Raw genomic sequence first — 25,915 nt, 5'->3', positions numbered from 1 at the left:
GAAACTAAATAGACAACCCCAACCTGGAACTGCTGAAGAAGGTAGGATGGGAAAAGAGGCTCAGTCTGACTACCTGCATCTTTTGTGCTACAATACTTGGTTCAGTTTGGGCCCCAGTACAAGAAAGAGTCTGCTAAATGAGTGAATTCAGTGGAGGGATACTAAGATGGTTAGGGACTGGGGGATGTGCCTCATGAGAGGAAGATGAAGGGACTGGGGTTGTACTGCCTGGGGATGAAAAGACCCTGGGGACTTGGCAGCAGCTTCTGGGACCTCTGAGGGAATGGAGCTGTGTTCTTCACAGCAGTGTGTAGCAGGAGGATGAAAAGCAATGAGCAGAAACTGAAATAAGGCTGGTTATAAGGTACAACTTTTCCCTGAGAGGACACGGTTGGACTAGCTGATCTTAGTGTTCTTTTCCAATCGTATTGATTCTGTGACAGTCTAGCAATGACATAGGTTGCCTGTCAGTGTTGTCCAGTCTTGTTCCTTGGAAGTTTTTGACATCAGCCTGGATTGAACCCTGAGCCTCCTTCTCTGACCTGGTTGCCAACGCTGCTTTGGGTAGGAGGAAGGTTAGAAGAGCTGCTGAGGTACGTTTGAATCTTAATTTTCCTGTAACCCTACCTAAATTCCTGTTACTGTCAGGAATCACATGGAGGTTATATCACAGTCCGTGGTAGATTGGAGAAAAAAAAAAAAAAATCATTTCTGGTAAATATAAGTCTGTCAAACTGAACTTATCCAAAGGAATCTCCATGGTTAGAAAAAAAGAGTGTACATTACACTGCGCAGGCAGTCTGTGAAGATGGGCTGTCAAAGACTGAAAACTGAGGCTGTCCAAGGCTGATCTCAGGTCCCTTTTCCAGATTTGAATTTTTCTTAAACGTTGCTTTGTTTCAGAAGGCTAGTCTGTGGGCTTAGAGATAGCACTGAGCCACAACCAGGGTGGATACAAAAGGTAGGTAAGTAGGTAATTAATGTGGTCAGGAGAATGAGATTTTGCTTTTCTAGATGTGGGAAATGTTCCCATGGTGTTTTCCTTCCTGGTCTACCCATACTTTTAATCTCTTTTCTTATCAAACAGATAAGTGGGCAGAGACAGTATCAACACAGAAATATTAGGCAATTTTTGAGAAAAGTTTCCTGCTGGCTTTTAGAAACCAAGTAGGGAGAGAAAAATAGCAGAGATGGGGTAGAAGTATGACTTGGTGGAAAGGTATACTGATCCAACCTCCATGATAACATAGAATTATAACCCTAATGTTTTATAGAGTGGCTAAATCGACCTCCAAAACTTTATCATTCTCTATTCAACTTCTCAGGAGATTTCTGAGTAGTTTCTGTGAAAGTGCACTGTTTTCATTATATTTCTAGTGTATTCCTATGAGAAATAATACAGCAGCTGACTGTGTTTTCCTTCACTTTCTAAAGGGAATGTGCTGAGATATATTTAAAAAGAAAAGTATTTATTTTAATGATATTTTATTATCTTTGGATAAAAAAGAGCACAGAATTGCAGAATGTAGTCATGCTACATAAAAGTAGCCCCTGTTATTTCCTGGGCTGAATTTTAGCTTGACTTCCATTTTGTTTTATGTATTTTTAACATTTTGAAGTGTTTGTTCTTAATTTTGGCACGGATACTTACAGATTTCATTCATGAAAAATGGTATTCAAGTCTCTTATATGGTTTGGTCTTGATGTAGAGTTCTGTACCCTTCCAAGATCAGTCAGTGGTCTGTTATCACTAAATAAGAGCACATTTGCTATTTTGTAGCTCACTGTTAGTTCTTAGGGAAAAAATATGGTTTTGCATGAGATAGTTGTAATGTCACATTTCTTTACACTACAGCTATGACAAACACAAATTGCAGTACCAGAGGTGAGAAACCTAGTTCTGTGCATTTTCCCCATCCATGTGCCAGCTTTCCTTTATGGTCCTGAGAGTAAAGTGTTCAGTAGGCTAAATGTAATGAAATTATGTCATGGAATGCAGGGCGCAGAGCCCAGCGGACAGCCACATACAGACTACCAGTCAACTGCCAGGTGCTGTTTTACTTTTTTGCTTTAAATCTGCTCGTAACTGGCCTTTGCTGCTGCAATTCTGAGTCAGTACTTTTTGGAAGACATGTCAGCTTGAGGCAACGTGCACTCAGGCACAGAGAAATGTGATTATTGGTTGTCTGATTGCTTTTGTCCTCCTCTACTTCCTTGTTATGTCCACACCCAGGAATTTTTTGAAAAAATGACCGATTAAGGGATTTTATGATATTGCTGCACTTCTAGACATGACCTGACTCTTACAATTTGTAGGCAGGAAGGGATGGGTTTACTGGCATAGTTTTTCTAGCTTTCATTTTCACTCTGGTGTTAACATCATGAAATTTTCCACTTTGCCTCGTCATTGTTTGCCTAGACTGGGAGATGGCAAATGAAACCTTATACTTTTCACCCTAAAACTGGTTTTTAATATACCTCGAATGTGCATAAAGTAAAAACGGTCTGGACAGTAGATTTGGGATCCTGCTTGTGCAAAGTGTCTCAACCTGAGTCTGTGATTCCAGTTTATGGCTTCTACATTTTTTCACCTAAATTAATTGCAGCAAATCAATCAGTTTGAAGTCTTATATTATGACAAAAAAATAGGCTCTTTTTCCATGTCTCTATTAGACAGTTGAAGAAGAAGAGTGTGAGGAAGTAGAAATTTCTAGTCTATGTTATTTTGTAATTCTCTGTGGTATGTACACTTGTCACTGTTTCCATCTCCATTCTGTAGTGAAAGGACATTTTCAACATATTTCACCCAGTAGAGCTTTAAGGCCAATGACACTTTAGCATACCCAAGTGAGACTAGTGAGCAGTGAGAAATAAGACCAATGGAAGAGATGGGACTCCTGTAACTTCTGAGGAGTTTTCATCATACAGCTCTTGGTTTTTCACAGTCCATGTGTCACAGGCTTTCTCTTCAATTTCTGGTACATTTGGTATGTAGTGTAGGAGTTTGGGAACAGCTTTAATTAATTTATTTATTTATTGACAGGAAACATTTCTGAATCAAAAGCCTGAAATTGCTAGCAAGCAGACCTGTAGACACTCTCCTCACGCCCAGTCAATGGCACAAATCCTCACCACTGTTTACATATTTACTTAAATCTGAGCCGACAAAGTAAGGAAGCGTTTTCTTGTAGCTCAGTGTCAGGTTGTTACAGGCATGGGATACTGCACATAGAGAAACTACGTCTCTTAGATCTTTTTTAAGCATGTAACACATAGTGAGGTGTTGCCAGGGAATTGATGTCTTTTCTGTAGTCAAGTGACAACAAGCAAGCATGAATAGCTGATGAAGAAAAAGGAACTTCAGCTTGGAAAAGAAACAGAAATTGAATTGTTGAAATATCCTTAATGAGTCAAATGATTTAAATCAGTTGTACCACAAAGGAACATAATGAATGTTTTACTGAGGAGCATGAGTCCATTTCCGTAATGACAATGGTCTTTCATTGTCTGATCTGACTCCCTTTTAACTGATCACCTTAATCTTATTGGTATCTCATCTCAAGTAATTAGACAGAGTTCTTTTGCTGTGAGTTTTGCTCCTTGTACTCACTTGCACTTTCCTGGTGTTTCAAAGATAACTTGGTTACAGCCGATCTCGCTAACAGGCTAATCTATATGGACTGGCTTCCACATGGGGTCTTTTGCTATTCTTTTTTAATGCTTCTATGCTACTGGTGCTTTAAGGACCAAATTTTCTGTTCAACCAGTGAGGTTAATCAAAAAGAATAAAGCAGGAGACAGAGTACATTTCCAGGAGAAGGAAATGCATAAAGTTCGTAAATGAAAATGGAATACCTCATCCCTATTGTAGGTTTGCCAACCACATCCTGGGTAGCATCAGGAGAAGCATGATGAGTAGGTTGAGAAAGGTAATTCTGCCCCTTTACTCCGCTCTTGTAAGACCCCACCTGGAGTACTGCGTCCAGTTCTGAAGTCCCCAACACAAGAAGGACATGGAGCTGTTGGAGCAGGTCCAGAAGAGGGCTGCAAAGATGATCAGAGGGCTGGAGCATCTGCCCTACAGGGATGAGCTGAGAGAGCTGGGGCTCTTCAGCCTGGAGAAGAGAAGGCTTCAAAGAGACCTTATAGTGGCCTTCCAGTACCTGAAGGGGGCCTGAAGAAAAGACAGGGAGGTACTTTTTATAAGGGAGGCTAGCAAAAGGACAAGGGGAAATGGTTATAAACTAGAAGAGGTAGACTTAGACTAGACATCAGGAAGAAGTTTTTTACTGTGAGGGTGGTGAGACACGTGAGGAACAGGTTGTCCAGCAAAGACTGTGGATACCCCCTCCCTGAAAGCACTCAAGGCCAGGCTGGATGGGGCTGTGAGCAACTTGAGCAAGAGGGGAAGTGCCCCTGCCTATAGCAGGGGTTTGGAACTCAATGATTTTTAAGGTCCCATCCAACCCAAACCTTTCTTTGATTCTATAGGTCAAATGTTTAAAGTCTTAGATCTTCTGAGATGACAAATGTTCAGAGATGGCTGCAGTATTACATTTCTAGTTTGTGATGTTGTATGGAATGTTTCTGAAAGATCAGCGTGGGGATGTCTCAAGTAGATTAGATAGGCAAGAGAAATTAGAAGAAAATCTCTAGTGATTTAGGAAGAGTTGGAACAGTGGAAAAGTTGTCTTTTGGGATACGTGAAGTTAATAAAATAAGCTCATTATCATCAGCTTTCCCTGAGTTTAGTAGACCTTTTAGGACTTACATTTGTCTGATCTCTGAGAAGCAGCCATACAAATACAGTTTGTTATTTAATGTTTTCAAGAGTACAGCTTCTTAAGTTGATGCAGAATATTGCAGTCAAAAAATGTGACTTGATTTTTTATGAAATTGCAGAATAGGTCAAACATTCTGTTCTGAAAGGGCACCTCTTTCATCAAAGTTAATACAAGAAGAGCAAGTACTTCTTGCATCTTGTTTGGCAGAGGCAGAAGTGGCAATAAAACAAAATCTGTGGAATTGGTTTTCTGATGAAGGAATATTGCAGACACCATGGAATGTTTTGGAAGGAGGGCACTATGAGCTTGTTTTGCTAATCTCTGGCTCCACCTAAGAAATGTGTGGTGAGATTTTTGTTGCTGATTTTGTGAGTAAAAGAATAGGTCCTGCTTGAAAAACTGGTGAATAAACAGTTCACTGAATGGCTGTATCTACTGCCAGTACTATAAACAGTGCTCATGGGGAAAGATGTTCCTCCTCTTCTGGTAATTCTAAATGTGACTTTTCTTACCAAATCCCTGTGTAGCCTTTCTTTATTTTCAGTGGTCTCCAATCAAGGAGAAGCAGGAAGGATGTATAATAAAATCTTAGAAATTGAAATCATTTGAATATCTACAAAGATGCATCTTTTTTCAGTACTATGTGAAGATTCTCTATGCTTTAATAAATTTAAATTTATTAAATTTAGATTTAATAAAAAATGAAAGAATCCACGCAATTTTTAAATCCTGACAAAAGAGCAAATGTTAGATTAATGTAACCTTGTTTTTTCATTTCTGAACTTTTCTTACAGTTCAGACACTTTGAATTTGACCATTGACGCACACAGTTATTAAAAAAATGTGAACATTCATGAGCAGTGAATGCGAAGAACACAAACATGATACAATCAAGCAGATGAATGCTCAAACTATAGACAACTCAGGTCTCTGTTTCAAGAAATTCTTCTCTTCCAGCCCTGAATGTGATATAAATACAGGTGTATTCATGCATGAACCCAGGTACATGTAACCTCATCTGAGTGCCTTACACAAGCACTTAATATTCACTTCTAAATAGCAAACTGAGACATAGAGAAAAAAATGCCTTGCCCAAGCTTGCCCAGTAGAAAAGTGGCAGATGAAAAGAGAATCTGTTTCCCTGTTTCTTGTATACCCTTGTGCCAAATTTCTGCAGACCCTTGATCAGTACTTGTAAATCTTTCTGTCATTGCTACTGTAATTTGAAGCACCCAAGAAGTTTTGTAACATAGCGTTATTCAGTCATACATAATACTCATGAAGAAACAACTAGGATAAAGTCCTTGAGACTTTGGTACTGACATACCACAGCATTTCTGAGTCAGCAGCTCCATAAAAGCTCTATGCTCTGTATGTCAGATCCCAGATTGCTTGTGCCTTTTAGAACTCGAGGGGAGACCCAACTCTGTACTGTATTTATATCCACATTTTGTCTAAAATCAGCTCAGTAGTCCCACCTTCATCATCTGTCCGTCCTTCTGGTGTTTACATATACAACATTATGTGAATGATTTATACTTTCAGGGAGTTGCAGTTTCCTTCCAAGTTAACATGTGGGTAGAGCACAAAAGGGCAAACCTCACAGACAGCAATGACTACAATATGGAAACTTGCAGAGGAAAGAGTTCTACAAATGCTCTATTGATAGAAGTCCCTTAAGATTATACCAAAAATAAGGAACTAATATATTACCAAGTGTATATTCATGTTAAAATACCTGTCTTAAGTTATAAGTGTTTAATTAAATGCTTTAGTGGTCAATTTCCTTAAGGTCTATGATTCTGTAAAATTACTCTAAATTCTTTATGAAAGTCACAGGGTTAGTCCTGCAGCCCCTAGCTGAACGTACAGGAGAACAGCCACCTACGGGTACAATATGAGCTCCTTCATGTATATTTTTTCCATTTTAACATTGCCTGAAAAACTGTTTCCTGTGTTGTACTGCAGCTACGACTGGGAACTGTAGGAGTCAGAATTGCAGCATACTTTGCGTGAGGGAAGGGATACTTGTAAGACCAAAGAATTAGTCACAGCTCGTCACTGGCTAGTAAATATGTGATGCAGTAGCAGCACATTGGCTACGTGCCCTCCCATTCTCAGAGAGTGTGGGAATTTTAGGGATTCCCCCTTTGACCACTGTCTATTTGTAGTCTCAATCTGCTATTTTGCATGCATAGCTCTAGGGTATATAAAATGCTTTGGCCTCACAGGAGGGATACAGAGCAGGAGAGACTGAAAGAAGGCAACTTGCACAGAGAAGTCCCTCTCCTAGCAGGTTTGGAAACATCTCTCACAAAGACGCGGTAAGGGCACTGTGTCTCATTGCTCTATTGGCTTTTCATTTGCTGCAGCTTGCAAAATGGAATAACTGTATAACAAACTATTTTATTTCCTTTTTCAAAGCAAAATATTGGAATCAGTCTCCTCTTTTATTTTCAGGCTATCCTGCTACTCTGAAAACTTCATCCCTCTTCCAGCAGACTTTAAAGGTTTGTGGATGTAATGGGTAATACCATAAATGTTCTTTGAGCAACTCTGTTGTGAAAGCGTAAAATGCAAGCAAGTTATTATACTAATTGCCAATGAATGGAAAATAGGAGCATCCTTTTTAATGTCTTTCTTTTCTCTCTTGTTTTCTCTGGTACCTGCTTTTTCTTTCACCCTCCTTACTGCTCTCTTTATTTTTCTCTTTGTTTCTTATTTCTCTTTTTTCTTTTTTTCTCATCTTTCCTTTTCTTTGTTTTTCTTCTTCTCTCTTCATTTTTGCATGCTTTAAAATGATTCACAGCAATATAATTTGTAATAACACACAGGCGCACTGCAGCATTTTTTTATTGCAATATACTGATCTAGATTTGTTCCTATTTTGTAACAATACACAAATGCTTATTGCACACTGTGTATTTTTATACTTGGGTTAACAGACAAGTTCTAGCACCTTTCAGTTTCTGCACAGATAGTTACATTCATTTGTTTTCCTGTGTGATTTTACAGCACACAGCATCCTGGGAGCCTAAAATGTGACTGTTAGGAACCATACAAACTCTGCGACTAATTCTGCTTTACCAAGCAATTTTTTGCTTTCCTCCTTTTTTCCTGACACACCTTCACTGGCACAAAAATCTCCCTTTGGCAGAAAATCTATGTTATAGTAAATAAAAATAAGCTGCTTACAGTCTTATGTAAATGCTAGATTTTACATTCAAGTAGAGCCATGTATACATATCTCACAAAATACAGAATTCAGCATCTTAGAATTCCATTGGGTTCAGGCAACTGAATATATTGCAAAATGCTTTGATTTAATTTAAGATATTTTTTTTCTGATGATAATCGTATGAATAACAGCAAAATTTTACATCCTTTTCTTCTTGCACAGATACTGTGACATGAATTAGTACAACATTAAATGACACATTACAAACTTGAAAAACAAAGAGCATTTCAAGGTGTGTGTCTTTCAGAGAATTTAAGCATGGATGTGTTGGCTGTCTTAGGCTATTATTTACCTAATAATCGGGTAAAACATGGCTGTGGCATTACTAAAAATAACAGTTCTCCTTGTCAGTGTGTCATTACTATAAGTATCAAGTAATTTTTCCTTTTTAAATGCTGAAAGTTATTAGATAAATTTGCTAATCTGCAGTTTCTGCATCCTCTTAAAGGGAGTTACCTTCTTAGTCAAAAACTGACCTTGTGGTTTTTTTCTTTCCTCAGAAGCGTTCCCACATCACACAAAACAAGATTTCAGCACTGTGAAGTAAAAGCATAAATAAAGTGTACAAAATGCTGTGCCCATGGCAGTTTGCATTCAAACCTCGAGTTGTTAAGAACCAGTCCTCTGAAGAGAAGGATATCAATAATAACGTGGAGAAAGATACAAAGTTCCATGGGTAAGATCTCTGTCTGTAATAGTTCTGTGGTTTTGCTTTTGTTTGAAAAGGAAAGATACTGTTGTGTGCTTCCACTGCAGTAACTTTAACAAAAGAGCGGTTGTCCCTGGGGGCATTGGGTGGTGTTGATTTAGTAAGGTGGTGTTGGTTTACTGAGGTACATTTAAGCTTTTGTATACATCATTGAGGAAATAAAGCATTGTAGTTAACTGTCATGGTTCTAAATTTATCTGGTATGCTATAATGGTTACATGTATGCTTTGGAGGCGTTTGTGTGCTATAAAAACATAAAAGTAGAAACTAAGCATATTGCATTCTATTGTATTGTCTTTTTGTCTTTTAAAGCTTTGTGAAAGATGATGCCAAATTACACAGCCTAAGCAAGAAGCAGATGGAGATGTCACCTATAATCACTTCAGCAGAGGTCAGTGATGGAGAGGGATCTGTTTCTAGTTTCACTGGTACTGACAGTTCACACAGGTTGTGCTTGCTGCTCAGAACCTTTCAGAGTTCTCACGCAAGGAGTAACTGTGGTTACATGAGGGTAGGGGTGATGTGAGATCTTTGGATGAAAGCTCTTTTCTGAATGAAAAAGTCTTGATGCCAGGTACCTGGCTCAGTAGGACTGCAGTGCCAAATTCCTTTATTCCTTTGAAACCCAAGCTTTGTCCTTTCTCTAATTTTGTCTGATTTGCTTTTTTTTTCCCGAGACTATGACTTTGAAATTACAAAGCTGTTTGTAGTGGCAAATACTGTTTTGTTAGTACAAAAACACTTTTGGCTGTTTCATATCAAACTGTAGATCAGTTCAATAGTTCTGTACTAAAATGAATAAATAGTCCTGTTGGAGAAGAGCACGTCAGTCTTTGCCTTTAAATTGTAGTATTCAATAGTAACATAAAAATAAAATTGAAGCATTATGATATGAATGATATGATAGGTGTGAAAACAGTGTGTATTTTTACCTTTTCTATGGCCAGAAACCCCCACAAAATGGTATCAAAGCTTCAAACCAAATATCAAGATGTCCTAGACATGTAAAAGTAAGGAACTTGGAAAACGGATCCAGCCTTCTTGACACATTACACCTGACAGCAAAGGAGGTAAGACAGAAACCTATAGCAATTTTTCTAAACTTTCTGAAGATCTGTAGTGCAACATTGCTTTTTAAAATGTTATTATTTTTCAGGTTATCAACTGTCGGACCAAAGCTTGCCAAGGAGCACTCATGACCCCAAAGGGCCTGGTGAGAGGCACTAGAGACGGGCCAGTTCCTCCAGCAGAGCTTCTGCCTCAGGCAATAGACTTTGTCAAGCAGTACTACAGTTCATTTAAAGAGTAAGCTAACTGTATCTTCATTTTTGGAATAAAAGTCCTCTACCTCCCTACCTGTGTGTGGGACTAGGAAAGAGGTGATTATTAAAAAATGTGAACAGAATCATTATTGCACTTCATATTCTGCTTCTGCAATTCTAGGTCTAGAGGTTACTACCGTGGACTCTTTCAGTGCATTTCTCAGCCCCATCCCTTCAGGGTGTGCTGCATTATAGTATACTAGAATAAGCAGGTTCTTCAGGGCTCTTCCAGAATGTGACTTTCTGTTTTCTTAACATTGGATGTTAATGGGATTATCCCCTACTCAGATTAGTTTTAGACATGTGGGTAATGCTTGTAGTTTGTGCTGTTCCAAGCACCTTTTCTCTGTGTTCTTTTATTGTATGTTTTCAAGGCTTTGGCCAAAGTATGGAAGGACAGTTGATACCACAGAGCTTCTCAACCTTGCTCTGTTGTCTTGCATCATCATAAGGTTACTGAGCATGCTGAGAGCAATGCTTTAGCTTCAGAATTGGTTTGTTTTTACAAAAATAGAGATGGTGCAGAGAGATCTTTTTGCAGGAAAAGCTGGAAGAGCTGCCTGAGGTCCAAGAATTTGCAGTGACAAAGTTTTCAAGTGACAAGCTTTCAGTGACAATTTGGCATTTGCGTATTTCACTATAAAATATTATTGGGCTTTCAAAGGGACTCAGCCACATAATGGCTTCTTCTTTAGAGACTTTGAACTCTTCTACAAAGCTTATTCCAGAAAATCCCTGTTTTACATACAGACTATGATTACTTGCCAGAGTATTACATTTTCACATCTCTGTGCTTGTGGTATTTGATCACACTGATTTACACTGTCTTATGTGCTTGCCCTTGATCTTTCATCTTGTTGAAAATGTGAAAACTCTCAGACAGTGCAAGCTATTTTCATTCTGTCTGTAGACCAACAAAACAATTTTTGTCTGTGCTGTGATAAATATTTGCTAATGTTTTGACTTCATTTTCTATTATCAAACTAAAAAAAAATTAGAGTTGGTTTCCTTAACAAAATAATTGCTCAGCACTTCCTTTTTTTTGTGTCAAAATCTTACTTTGCTCAGAAGACTTCTGACCCTGTGAAAGTAATTGAACTTTGAGGGAACAGTCAGTGTATTCCCATGCTGGGCTGAAGCTGGTCTATTTTCTAAGTTCTATTTGATTGTGTTTGACATTTTTACCAAACTAGTCTGGAAGATCCAAATTTAAACTGAAAATTTGCACAGAAAAACTCGTCATCAATGGATATTTGCATTGGGTGGTGAAAGGGCAGTGCAGTGTTACTAGTTGAGTTTCTATTGTGGTACTTTCTTCATGGAGCTAGTAAGCTGTCATTTGTACTCAGTAAGGCCAATTCCTAAATTCAGAAGCCACAAAAAAGTCACTAGATCAGACCTCAGTTAGAACCCTATGTATTTAACTCATCCCTTTACCTGGAATACCCACTGCTTTCGATAAAAAAAATTCAGACTTCAGGCTATTGCAGTAGATAATAGTTGTATTTTGGGGACAGAAGTGTGGTGCAATACAGAGGATGCAGGGAGCTGATGATGGTGAACAAAAGAGGCATCTGCAATTTAGATCAGTTGTAAGTAATGAAATTTTCATTGTTTCTTTTCATGGCTGTTTCCTGTTCAACAGGTTAAAAATAGAAGAGCACCTGGCCCGACTAGAAACAGTGACCAAACAGATAGAAACAACAGGAACCTACCATCTGACAAAGGATGAACTGATCTTTGCTGCCAAACAGGCCTGGAGGAATGCTCCAAGGTGTATTGGGAGAATTCAGTGGTCCAATCTACAGGTAGCTTATGACTCTAAAAATTATGGCTGAATAGCTAGCTGCTGCACATTGGTAAAATGTGCCAATTGCTTCAACTGAGGACTGTCTTTCCTGTCCATATCATAAAATCAATATTTTCTTGTACTTCTCTGCTCCATAGTAGAAGGAAAATTTATATAGGATTGGCTACAGTTAAGAACCAATCAAGTTATGGAAGCAGGTCCATCTCTTGGGCTTGGAGGGTTGTTACATGTGAAAATAAAAGAATGGTAAAAATAAACCTTTCCTAGAAGTGAATTGAGAAATACTGATTTCCTATCCTTAACTGTGTTAGAAAAATAACATGCTTGTATTACTCTTTCAAGTTATTTTTTTTCTTTACCTTTTTGGGGGAAACATACAGGTATTTGATGCACGTGATTGTAAAACAGCCAAGGAAATGTTTGAATATATCTGTCGCCATATTCAGTATGCCACAAACAATGGAAATATAAGGTAGGTCTCTTTTATTTCATTTGAATTTTAAATAACAAAAATTCCATCTAGATCTGGATTCAGAATTCCGCAGTGGACCTGATGTGATCTATCTAAACATTTTGACAGCTTGTCTCTGCTCTTAATTCTTCTGATCCTCTCACATGCACCCTCAACCATGTTGAAAGTTTTTATCATTTGTGGCTAATGTTGCAAAAAACCTTCATAATTCCTGGGGAAATAAATGATTTGAAGACTTGGGGAGATGGGTGGGAAGAATGAATGATTCTATTCTTAATGATGTTTATTTTAGAAATATAAAATAATTGCTGCCAGTAACAATTTGTATCTTAATAATCAGAATGTGTTTGATGTGCTGCTGTGATGTAATTGGGTTTGATCATTTCTCTGAGCAGATCAGCCATCACCATCTTCCCTCAGAGGACTGATGGGAAACATGATTTCCGTGTGTGGAACAGCCAGCTCATCCGATACGCTGGATATCAAATGCCAGATGGGTCTATCATAGGAGACCCTGCAAGTGTGGAGTTCACAAAGGTATAGTTCCAAATACAGAATCATAACTGTTTCCCATCTTGATGAACTCACCCATGTTTCATTTATTTTTCTTGTTTGTTTGTTTTTTTTTAATGCAGTCTGGGAGGGAGCTATTTATTTCCTGCCCCACAGATTCTAGGTGCAGGCTGAAACAACAGTTTGTTACTATGCAGTGAAATACTCCCCTCCATCTCAGAACAGAGCTAAAACTCCTCTTAAATCTTGGTCTTATTTGAGTGGGAAGACAACCTTTAGCACTGAGAATGTACCTCAGAGGGTTAACAGGGGGGAGGACTTCAAAAAAGAAATTCACTTTCTTTTCTTACAGTTGTGCATTGAGCTTGGGTGGAAGCCGAAATATGGCCGCTTTGATGTAGTTCCACTCATTCTCCAAGCAAACGGCCAAGATCCAGAAATATTTGAATACCCGCCAGAGATTATCCTTGAAGTGCCAATGGAGCATCCAAAGTAAGCATACCAGGTTTAGCGAATTGCATTTTTGCCTCCGCCTCACCGTGGCAGGTGCTTATCCTGTGCTTGCGGCATCATTTTCTGAGTTCTTTGTTAGGATGAAATTATAGTAAATTGTCCTGAAAGACAAAATGCCTGTTAGAACAGTAAAATGAGATTTAAATTAACAAAGTCTATGGTAGTTCTGTTGGATTTTTTTTTAATATTCTCCATTTCAATCAGATCCAGAATTAAAAAACAAACAAAAACAGCATAGCTTCTTATGCCAGTAGAATACGCATGTAAAATATGGTTGCACTTGCAACAAAATGCTTGTTGCTTTTTTTTTCTTTTCTTTGTTTCTTGCTTCATGTTTGCTTTGGAAGCAGGCTGCAGATTGCAGAACTCTGTCATACTGTTCCTCAATTTCCTCAGCAGGCCATTCCCAGTTACCACGTTGTATGCGAAAACTTTGTTACAAGCTTTTGCAGATTGCTTCATGGGTCGGTCTCCCTAGAGACAGTGATCTTTCACTTCCTGGGCTTTTCTGGTTGTTGCCTAACGGAGGAATACATAAAGTAACAAATTAAATGTTTATTTAACAGATATGAATGGTTTAAGGAGTTGGATCTGAAGTGGTATGCTCTACCTGCTGTTGCCAACATGCTCCTTGAGGTGGGAGGCCTGGAATTTACTGCATGTCCTTTCAACGGCTGGTACATGGGAACAGAGATTGGAGTGCGAGACTTCTGTGATGTACAGCGGTACAATATCCTGAAGGTAATCTCCTGAAATGAGGGATTTTGTGACTCTGAGAAGAGAATGGGTTTGTTATTAGTTCCAGTCTGCTGCTGAAAAGGCAATGGAGTCCTTGATGTTAGTTGCAGGTCTTGGGCTCCTTCCCTCTGCAAATTAATAATAATGACTTAGAACCAGATGCTGTCATTCTCTAATCATTTGGTCCAGCAGAGCCCCTCTTCCTTCTCCAAACCAGAATAGAGGCCTCATGATACCTCTAATACCAAGTATATGTGGCTCTCACTTTGTCCAGCGTAAGACTGACATTTCTCGAATACTTTTATCTGCATGTTAATGTGATGAGGTGGAGAAATCATGACATGTATATAGAGCATAGTAAATTTGCTTTTCCCTTTTCTCTCTCTTTTCCAATTATAGGAGGTTGGAAGAAGAATGGGACTGGAAACAAACAAACTTGCATCATTGTGGAAGGACCGAGCTGTTGTAGAGATAAATGTGGCTGTGCTTCATAGCTTCCAGGTAAGTCAGTGAGTCTGGTATCTGGAAACACTTTGAATACTGTGTTTTTTCATTTCACTTCCAACAGCTATATACAAATATAGTGCCAGTGGGCCAGCACTCAATGTACAGGAGATTACCAATATAATTCCAATGTAGTTATTATTTGTCTATGTCTGGGAAAGCAGGGGAATTAAATGCCCTGTTGCTGCCAGAAAAAAACTCGGATAGAGGGGAGAGGGAGAAAAAAACAAAAAGGAAGCTAAAGGCAGGATTGTTCATCTTATTAGCCCAGATGTCTAAGTGTCAAAATGTATATAAAGCCATGGAATTCATGTATTTCATTCACAATTACAGTCTTTTTAAGATATCATGGCATTATGAAAGATGGGTGAAAATGAAACATAGGCTTTTCAGCATGCATTCTCAATGCTGGAAAGGTAAAATGCTGATGTTAAAAATAAATAAAAAAGGACTTAATAAAATTCTTAGTCAAAGGTCCACCTACATCTTCATTTTGTAGTTGTTAGTAGTAGGTATTTCCCAACACTGTATAAATTCCTTGGAATATTAAGCAAGCAAAAGGATTACTTTAACTATGGAATGGACTTTTTAATATATATTTCTCTTTTTGCAATTATTCTAGAAACAAAATGTTACTATCATGGATCATCACTCAGCTGCTGAGTCCTTCATGAAATACATGCAGAATGAGTACCGTGTGCGAGGAGGCTGCCCAGCTGACTGGGTGTGGATTGTACCTCCTATGTCAGGGAGCATAACTCCTGTGTTCCACCAGGAGATGTTGAACTATGTCCTCACTCCCTTCTTTTACTACCAGGTACACGTCAAAAAAATAAAGATTCTAGCAGACAACTTCAGCAGTGCAGATGATAATGTGAGATACAGAAGAGTCTGAATGAAAAGCTCCTATTCCTCATACTGCTCTTAGTCTTGGTACATACAAATCAAAGTTTGCTGGATAAATTCATGAAAGAGCAAGCAATTTCTCTTTTACTGTGCGAGGAGATAAGTTTAGTTCTGTTGAATCCCTAGGCTATAAATATAATGCAATTTAGTGCTGTAGAGACTGGTCAGTATTTGTACAGGCAGCAAATCATAGATGTTGATATTGTCAAATCTGTCCCTTTCAACTGTACGCAAATTGTATATTTGTTGTTTTGCATTTCTTATCTGAAACGCAGTTTTTTTTTAATTGAAGGTGGATGCATGGAAAACACACATCTGGCATGATGAGACCCGTAGGCCAAAGAAAAGAGAAATAAAGTTGAGCGTTTTGGCCAAGTAAGTTGTTCAAATAAACATCATGATTTTGTTGAAATATTCTATTTTTCTGGTGCTTCTCTTACACATGTTTTTGATAATTATTACAGTAGGGATGACCTGGTCTGTTTGAATTATAGACTTGCATGTATACGCTTAGGTAATGCTCATATCTAATGTTCTTATTCAGAGCTTTCTATATTGTATTGCTTCTTAACAATCTTCCAGGGAATACCCATGCTCAAAATGAGCCTTATCTAGCAAACTGCTTGTGCATCAGTCTGAATTTCTACATAGCTATATTCAAAATGATACACGATGTGCTTTTTTTTTTCTCAGGGCTGTACTCTTTGCGTCATTGCTCCTGCGAAAAACAATGGCAGCCAGGTCCAAGGTGACTGTGATCTATGCAACAGAGACTGGGAAATCAGAAACATTAGCCAACAATCTGTGCAGTTTGTTCAGCTGTGCCTTCAACACTAAGGTAAGGAAATATAGGTCACTTAAACTAAACGGAAGATGAAGTTTGCCTAGTTTTATCAGTTTCTGTGAGATTTTTCATTCTCTAAGCCTGTGTTTTGTACGTCTGCTAAATCTAAGTTAGACCTTAGATTTTGACTTCTTTTGTATAGAATAATGCCTTGTAAGATTGGTCAACAGTCATCTGACAACAAAGAGATCTAATACGAGTTCTTATGTCTCCTAGCAGTTTCTCATGAGTTTTATATCTTCCAGATTCTGTGCATGGATGATTACAACATCAGTGACTTGGAAAAAGAAACACTTCTTTTAGTGGTTACCAGCACTTTTGGAAATGGAGATTCTCCAAATAATGGAAAGGTACTGTTTGCCTCAGAAGCAACTCAGCTCAGAGAATGCTGAGATGAGCACTTCAGAGTTCTCTCTGAACCAGTTATGGACCTGAGGGAACAGCATGAAGCTGCTTCAGGGGAAGTTAAGACTGAGAAATAGGAGAGGGTTTCTTACTAAGAGTATAATTGGGCACTGGACCAGGCTACTTAGGGAAGTGGCCATGGCACCAAGATGCTGCAGTTCAAGATGTATTTAGGCAACACTCTCAGATGTATGGTTTAATTTTTAAGTAATCTTTTGTGGAGCCAGGAATTGGATTTGATTATTTTTTGGGTCCCTTTCATCTCAGTGTATTCTGTGTTTTAAAGTCAGTCTTTCATTTCTATGTATGTAAGTAAGGTGTAGATCAGAGTCTCACTTCTCTTTTAAATGAAAGAGTATTTTTCTAACATTAAATGTTTGAATTTTTATACAGACATTAAAGAACGCCTTGCTCACCATGAAATTGCTGAGAAAAAAAATTAGGTAAAAATAATTTGTTATTTTGTTTACTTAAGATGAATCCTTTTATATTTCATTCACCATAACATAGTAGTCTTATTTGTATCTTCTTCTGCAGATATGCTGTGTTTGGCTTGGGGTCCACCATGTATCCTGAGTTCTGTGCCTTTGCTCATGCCATTGACCAAAAACTGTCCCAGCTGGGGGCTTTGCAGCTCACTCCAGTGGGTGAAGGAGATGAACTCAATGGTCAAGAAGAAGCCTTTCGCACGTGGGCGGTCATTGCATTCAAGGTGACTACATAAATATCTAGCTTATATATTAGTTAATTCATTCATTTCAATTATTTTGGTCTTCCAAAGCCCAGAAGAAACATCCCAGAAAAATAGAGAATAATGAAGGAAAGCAGAGATGGATTGTTATCTGAATTTTGAACTTCCCTTTCATCTGCTGCTTATCTAAATGGAAGGGGAAATGAGATCCCTTTTCTGTAATTTGTTAGTATTCACATAAAGTTCCACAAAAACTTTTGGATAATGAGATGCCCAGATGCCCAGTATAAGTAAGGACAATAGCATCAGATCTCTTAATTTTGCTAAGTAGATCTTTTTTTTTTTTTTTAGCTAGATTGATGTAGAAGTGAAAACTTGATGAAATCCTATAGCATTACTGAATTCAACAAATTCAATAAATAACAGCAGTCAGTGAAACTGAAATCTCCCCATAAATATAGCACCAGCAGATGAACAACAAACATATGACAACACTGAGTATTTATTTTCCATGAATAGTCATAATTACTACTTTTTTCTAGACTGCCTGTGACATTTTTGATATCCGTGGGAAAAACAGTATTCAGTTACCTGAGATATACACATCAGATGACAGCTGGAATCCTAAGAAATATAGGATAGTACATGACTCTCAAACCATGGACTTGACTAAAGGTATCTGTTCTGACTTTCTGCTTCCTCTATCAATTTTACTTCATTTACTTTACGTCTGGATTGGAAAGGTTGTCTGATGTTGGTAACAGTCATACTACAGCTGGATGGTAGAATTCCTGTAATGAAACAGTGGTCAAAGAAAAAAAGATATCATTTTACACTGAATAAGTCATTACATCTTCCAGCACAAAAACATCAGAATACCAGAGCTGATATATGTTTTGATAATCCCAGAAGAATTAGAGTTGAGATACTTTTAGTCAGAGAAGCTGTGCATAAGGGACATGTGGCTGACGAGAAGTCCATGGTGTTTTAGAGCAGGTGTGGTTCAGTTCTTTTCTCTGTATTCTTGGAAGATTTATTAAACAAACCTAATGACAGAATTTTTCATTAGTCATGTCCTCTTTTCTCAACAGCACTGGCAGACATTCATGCAAAGGATATAATTCCCATGAAGCTGAAATTCAGACAGAATCTTCAGAGTTTCAAATCCAGGTATGATTCCTCATTTCTTTGAATATTGCAGTACATTTTATTAAAATCTTAAACAATTAAAATGTTTAGTTGTATACATCTCTTCCCTATGTTACTGAGAAATATATTCAAATTTTGTACCATCCTTTGTAGAAGTAAATCATGATCACCAGACCACAACAATAGTTAAGGACTTTGCTTCTGTGTAGATAGTAGCTGATTTCCCAGTGGAGTCTCTGGCAGCAGAGGGAACTAAATAACTTGATGAATATGGCCCTTTGATATCTACTAATTGTGGAAGCTCAGGTGTAAGGTCCCTCTCCTTTGCTTGATCTGCTACATGCCAGACAAATATTGACTTTATTTAGGAAAAACCAAATTGCCCCTTAATAGAGGGAAAAAAAAAGTTGAGGGTGGAAAGAGATACAGTACAAGAAGCTGCTATGGGTTGTACTACAAAGCAAGCTGAGACAAGACAACATAAAAATACAAAAAGATAATAAGTGCACTGGCATCTGTCTTAGAAATAGCATCCGTGAATGCCTCTTCAGCATCCTTCAGGAAGTCTCTTTCATCCCTGTTCTAAATGCAGACGTCTTACAGGATGTACTCTGAGCTGCTGTAATGTGTGAGCTATTCAGACTTCAGTAGATCTGCACTTCCTGCCATTGGCTGACTGCAGGCATACTGGACAGATCAGGCAGCACTTCAGTATCTTATTTGTTTTCATAGAAGTCCTTCACATGTCCATACTGTTTTTGTTTAAGTCTCCATGAATTACTAAGCTGATCTGATAATTTGATAATGAACAGTAAGTCCTTGCCAACTGTCACTTCACATTTTTGTCTTTTCTATGTAATTTGAGGGAATTCCTGTCAACGTAATCATGATCTAAATGATCTCTTTTTTTCTATATCTAGTCGTGTTACCATTCTAGTTAAGCTTTCCTGTGAGTCTAATCAGGAAGTGCACTACCTGCCTGGAGAACATATTGGGATTTTCCCAGGCAACCAGCCAGAATTAGTCCACAGCCTCATTGCACGTGTTAAGGATGCCCCTCCAGCTGATCAGACTATCAGACTTGAAACCTGTTCTGAAGGTAAGTTGGTTCCCTTCACATTTGATAACAGAGGATATTTGATGGGTTTTCGTAAAATTCATGAGAATTTTTATAGGCTGAATTTGATTATATTATCCTCCTTTTAAGTTTCACTAGGATTTTGCTGATGCTTTTAGGTATTCCTCTAATTCTAGATTCTGTTTTTATGTACTAAGACAGTTCATGGTAACTTCAACAGTGTTGTCCAATATTTTGGGCCGACACTATTTCTGATTCAGTTCCTAAATTGGCTATTGACTGCAGTGAAATTAGTCTACAGTTTCCTTATCATTGTTACATATCAATGTCTTAAAATAGATTTACATGTCATGACCATTTTTTTTACATCTTAGTAGCTGCAGTCTGTGAAATCATGGGACTCTTAACACACAGAAAGATGATTTCTGTCATTCTTTTTGCTTAAAACATAGTGCTTTATTACAGTGTGGTTCTCTGCATCAGATTCTCTACTCGCAAAAAGCTTGAAAGCTCACATTTTCCTGTGGTCCAGATCTTTATGCAACCTAATCAGAAGCCATATTTTAAAAGACACTGAGTTTTGTAAAGCACTACAGTTGTTAAATGCCTTGGGAATTGCCACATGATCTTCTACTTCCCTTGTTTCCAGGTGGCTATTGGGCAAATGAGAAAAAGATTCCAGCTTGCACACTCTCCCAGGCTTTGACATATTTACTTGATATCACTACTCCACCCTCCCAACAATTTCTAAAAAAACTCTCCCAGCTGGTAACAGCGGAAGGAGACAAACAGAGGCTGGAAGTTTTATGTCATGTAAGTATAGGCTGAAGTTACACTAAACGTGCTACATAATGGATCATTTGGTGCCCTTCTAAAGCAGAAGTTTTAGAAATGCTTGTAGTGATGGTGTTTGATTTCCATTCCTCTGTTACATATTCTGTGAGCGTGTTAAACCAACCACAGTGAGAGAAAGAAAGAGTGATCTTATGGTTTAACTTATGCGTGGGAATTGAGAGTTTTCTTCAGATCTGGTATTTCCTGTATGGTTATGGGTGGATCATTTTGCCTGCCTGTTTCTCTTGCCTGCCCTGGTGGTTTCTGATGAGATACCATTAAAAAGTCTCAGCATTTGCAGAGAGAGAGAGGTTGCAGAGGAGCTGCTAGGTATTTTTGTTGTGGAATTTGATACCAATAAAGTAGAAGCAATGTCAATTCAAGTAACCAAAGACTCATAGCTGTGGTAACTGCTTTGTTCTGCTGGGATCAGCAAGCACTCAGTAAGTGCTCAACCAGACCCGAGCCTACGCAGTTTTCTAGATATCCCATAGCCAGGGGGCTGAAAAACAGCTTCTACTTCAATTTCTATATCCACTCTGAGAGAACGTATATGTGAGAAAAATTATAGTGGATATTTCTGTTTCCAAAAATCAAACTAATTTTCAGGAAACCCTAATAGATTTCCTGATAGGGATGGTTTTGAGAATTCTCTGCTGATTTGCAGTTTATTGCATATTTAATTGAATATAAAGTAGGAGTCTTATTTTAAAAGTTACTTTTCAAACATCCTTGCTTTCCTGAACTCAGCATGGCCTGGTAACATTGTGATGGTGGCTTTTGGCTTTTAGAGCACAGAAGAATACAATAAATGGAAGTTTTACAACAGCCCAAACATCCTGGAGGTCCTGGAAGAGTTTCCTTCTGCTGAAGTCTCAACAGCTTTCTTACTGACTCAGCTGCCACTTCTGAAACCCAGATACTACTCTGTCAGTTCCTCCTGTGACATGACACCCAGAGAGATTCATCTGACGGTTGCTGTGGTAAACTACAGGACAAGAGGTAATGAATTGTGTTTTTTAAATTTCTTTCTCAATTAAATGATATTTAGTCTGTGTTGTGGTAGCAGAAAGTTTGTGTTGTGATACGTGCAGAATAGGACATAGCAGTACAGATACTCATACTGTTTCAGGATTTGTTAAAATAGTGCATCATTGGTATGTCCTTGTTTTATAAATGATTACTAGATCATTTATATCCTTGTTTATAAGCATAATGTTAAGTAAAAACTATGTCTTTTAAAAAACAAACAGCTTTTGAATGCTTACAAATAATTTTCCTTTCCTCTGATTAGATGGACAAGGGCCATTGCACCATGGAGTCTGCAGCACGTGGCTGAACAAAATAGCTCTCAATGAAACAGTCCCTTGCTTTGTGCGCAGGTGAGCGGATGCCATAGGAAGAAGCCAAGGAAAATCATGGAACAAGAATCACTAGGCAAATACTTGCTGTATAGTTCAGTGAAGTTTCTTTCCCTAGATGTCTCCTGAAGTTAATTCCCATTAAATTTTCAGGAAACTAATGGAAATTTTATTGGATTCTAATGAAGGAAATTGTTCAATGCTTTTAGAAGTCCATTAGAGACGTTTTCTTAGTTCCTCCCAAGTGTTAACACCATACGTACTGTGGTGCAGATGGGTTGGAGAAAACGAGGGGGCAAAGGGTTAGAAGTGATCACGTACTGTTTTCTAACATGTATTTCAGCCGTACCTTGTGACCTTGGGTAAGGGCTGAAGCCAATTGTTGTTTCTACAAAATCACTGATGGTTACTCTCCTAAATCACTGGGCACTTATCAATGTTTATTTTGTAAAAAACTAGAGAATCTGATTCTTCAGTCCTTCAAGATACATTTATCCTCTCATACAAAACATAATAAGAGAAGAATCAAGGCAGCACAGATGATCACTAGGTATCATTCTGTCAGCTTTCTAGGAATGCTTTTATTCTGAGTTTTACTTTACCTAATTAACATATGTTTGCATGTTAGTGCTGATGGATTCCAGCTCCCAAAGGAGCCAGCCAAGCCGTGCATTCTTATTGGCCCAGGAACAGGAATTGCTCCATTCAGAAGTTTCTGGCAGCAGCGTCTCTATGACTTGGAAAAGAAAGGTACTTACAGGGACTGCCACTTGGGGGAGGCCAAAACTCAGCCAGCCAGAAGACATCCATAGTCCTCCAAAGAAAATCTCTTCAGGTGGAGGTTTTGTTTGGAGAACTGCAGAACTGGTGGAGACTTCTAAACTTTAGCTAATTACCTATGTAGAGATTTGTCATCGCAAGACTGAATCAAACATTAAACATTAGCCAATAATTCCATCCCACACAAGACCATTCTGATGGTCTTAAGGTATTTGGTCACCTAGAGGGAGTAGCCTATGTGCATTAGTACTACATGTTCTGCACCTGCTCAGCTCTCACAAAGGGGCCATAATGCAGAGAGGAAATGCTGAGGCCTGTCTCTATCATCCTGCTTGGAAAATGTGCTTCAGTAGGTGATTCCACATAGTACTTTGAAGTATCAGGCAGATTCAGTCCTAATGCAGACTTAAAATCAGGAGCTGTCACTCATGCACATATACTCCTCAGAGTTTTAGCAAGAAAGTCTAATTAGAACCAGTGGTTACATTGCCCAACTAAGTTGATATGACAGGGCTCTCTCTGGGGGCAGTGGTATGAGATAGTAGGCCTTACTAGGCAAGCCAAAATAACTGTCTGATATTGCTTTCAGGGATCAAAGCTGGTGACATGATATTACTGTTTGGCTGCCGGCAGCCAGATATGGATCATATCTACAAAGAAGAAGTTGAAGAAATGAAGAGAAAAGGAGTTCTGAAAGAAGTTTTTACAGCTTACTCCAGGTTACCTGGTCAACCTAAAGTAAGGCTGGTTCTTTTGTTCTTTAAGAGCTGGCCCCTTTAGGAAGAGTCCCTCAAGTTAATGTTTGGGCTCTTTAACAATTTTATTGAAAAACAGAACAAAGCAAAACAAAACTGTTAGCATCAGTGCATTGTGAACGAGTGACAAAAGGCCCCATTCCTCCAAAGCAAAGGAGCCTCTCACTGTTCACTTCTGAATGAGCAGCATATATGTACATATGTATTTTAAGTCCTCACTGCCTTATTGATAGGTGTAGTAGACATACAATTAAACCTTTGAGTGCAAAACGTCCTTTGAAATTAGAAGCTGGAACACTTTTGGAAACGTTACATTTTGCAGGATATGAGTAGCCTGTGAGTTGGAAATGAGTTGGCTCCATCATTTGTCACCATTTCAGTACCCTTTTTAGCTGTCTTGCCTCTCTAGCAAGTCAGGAATCTTTGGCAGTGGTAATTGGTTCTAAATAAAAGTCTCTTAGCATACTCTGGTTTAATCAAGGACAAGCCCAGCCTTCCAATCTGGGGATTGTAGAGAGAGCATTTAAGACATTTTTCCTCTCCTTTGCTGTTGTGCAACAAATGGAATAGTTAGGATGTATTGAACCTTCCTGTGTAGGTCCACACTGAATTTGGAAAGGCCAATAGACAAAGTAGCATGAAAGAGATCTTTTCTAATGATTTTTTTTTTTTCTGTTTCTAAGGTCTATGTTCAAGATATTCTTCAAAATGAGTTGGAAACCAAAGTGTGTAATATCTTGCATAAAGAGGAAGGGCATCTGTATGTCTGTGGAGATGTACGCATGGCCAGAGATGTTGCTCAGACTTTGAAGAGGATGCTTGTAAAAAACCTGGACCACACAGAGAAGCAGGCAGAAGAGTATTTCTTCCAGCTAAAGGTATTGTGTGATGTAGAAGGCATTCTTTCCATTCAGACAGTGCTCCAACACAGGTTTCAGAGTCACACTCCAGATCTTACAGGCTGCAATTAGTTTCTTTTCAGCAGCATGCTAAAGAGAAGTGCTTAACTGATCAGCTTAGACTACCTGCCATGGTCTAAAATGCATGGTTGCTGTTTGGTTAGGTTGTATAAATGTCATGTCATGCTCCTCTCTTACATACTACCGTTTTGCCCACTGTCCCTCTTTTGATCCTGGGCATTAGCTTTGTGATGTCTCCAGAGCATCAAAAGTTTGACACTTTTTTGTACCAAAATAGGAATGTGAGTTTAAGAAAGTAATGGGGCAGTCACTGAAAGCACAGTGTCTGAGTATGGCTGGCTTTGTAGGACTGTTCTGTCAGCAGAACTTGTCTGGAGCTTGTGTGTCTGTAATTTGGTTCCTTTATTGGCAGCAAGAAAGTCCACCATCACAGAATTAGTCATATGAATGCTACTTAAATGTCACAGAAAGATTCATCTCTTGGATTTTTGTTGTTTGTTTTCTTCTTCAGAGCCAAAAGCGATACCATGAAGATATATTTGGGGCTGTGTTCCCACATGAAGTTAAAAGAACATAAGAGATTTGCAACCATGGGCATGAACCAACAGACTGTACATGATATTTGCACATTTGTTGTTGTTTTCAAAAATCAAGGGATCGAATCCTCTTCTTTATTCGTGCTAAATGCTGCACATCTAATGGTAGGATTTGACTTCTAAGCCTTAGCCTTAAATAAGAAAAATATGAAATTTAACTTTTGTTGTTCTCAGACTTCTTTTAATAGATTAATGTAATATTGAAGATGCCAATTATTTTTTAATTCTATCAGGGTTAGTATAGGTCTGTCATCTTTTGTAGATACAAAACATATAAAACCTAGTCACCAGGAAAATTCAGAGAGTTTTTTCTGCTATTAGTGACTTTTTTTTAGTTTTTTGCTATTGTGGGAAGTGATTTATTGTTGTTTGTTTGTTTGTTTTAATTGACTATTTATCTGTTTGAATTTATTTATATTATTGTTTTACTGTGCGTATTATCTTCAAAGTTGTGGCACTTGGAAATGTCCAGTGATTTGTTGTATCTGAAGGAACTCTTGCAAATGTGATAAAATACAATGGCTTATGAGTGGAAATACCTGCTGCATACATTCAGATGTATACATGTGAGGAGGTAGCAGTTTGATTTCTGCTCTATGTAGTTCAGGTACTCCAACCTGAATTTTTGTTGTTACAGAGCCTATAGTAATGAGGTTCAGAAAATTCAAAAGCACTTTGTACATCTGATTTCTATGCTCTGACTTTACTTGATTTGTTTGTAATAAAAAATACCTTTATTATTAAGACAAACATATTGGTGTGGTTTAAATGTACTTCTGTGTCCTATTATCTTCAGCCTAAAAAAGTGCAGGTGGGTAGGTAGATGTAGGGGAAGTGCTAGAACACAGCCTGAGCTGATGATTGAGGACCTGGTGAAGGGGTGGCAGGGATGGCTGTCCAGGAAGACAGGTGCAAGCAATTTTCTGAGCTTCCCATCTGACCAGAAGGGGTCCGCCTCCCCCTGGGTTCATTTAGAGCAAGCCTTCGATGGGA

The 25,915-nt window shown here is 38.3% G+C and overlaps 1 protein-coding gene across 1 annotated transcript; it reads left to right on the top strand.

Annotated features, from left to right (window-relative positions):
- Positions 1-7,069: 7,069 nt before the first annotated feature.
- Positions 7,070-25,666, top strand: NOS2 (nitric oxide synthase 2). Its single transcript, NM_001303213.1, is given in 28 exon segments — positions 7,070-7,108; positions 7,245-7,294; positions 8,523-8,698; positions 9,044-9,122; positions 9,679-9,801; positions 9,888-10,036; positions 11,699-11,861; positions 12,244-12,335; positions 12,731-12,872; positions 13,201-13,340; positions 13,928-14,102; positions 14,499-14,600; positions 15,226-15,420; positions 15,802-15,884; positions 16,203-16,347; positions 16,599-16,703; positions 17,152-17,201; positions 17,296-17,470; positions 17,992-18,124; positions 18,541-18,619; positions 19,519-19,697; positions 20,326-20,489; positions 21,302-21,512; positions 21,805-21,892; positions 22,500-22,621; positions 23,241-23,389; positions 24,090-24,284; positions 24,838-25,666. Coding segments are annotated over 26 exon segments (3,411 nt in total). The 5' UTR covers positions 7,070-7,108; positions 7,245-7,294; positions 8,523-8,591; the 3' UTR covers positions 24,904-25,666.
- Positions 25,667-25,915: the final 249 nt, after the last annotated feature.

The sequence above is a fragment of the Meleagris gallopavo genome, chromosome 21, assembly GCF_905368555.1.
Source record: "Meleagris gallopavo chromosome 21, MGAL_WU_HG_1.1, whole genome shotgun sequence".
Classification (NCBI taxonomy): domain Eukaryota; kingdom Metazoa; phylum Chordata; class Aves; order Galliformes; family Phasianidae; genus Meleagris; species Meleagris gallopavo.
This window is presented reverse-complemented; position numbering and strand designations above follow the sequence as displayed.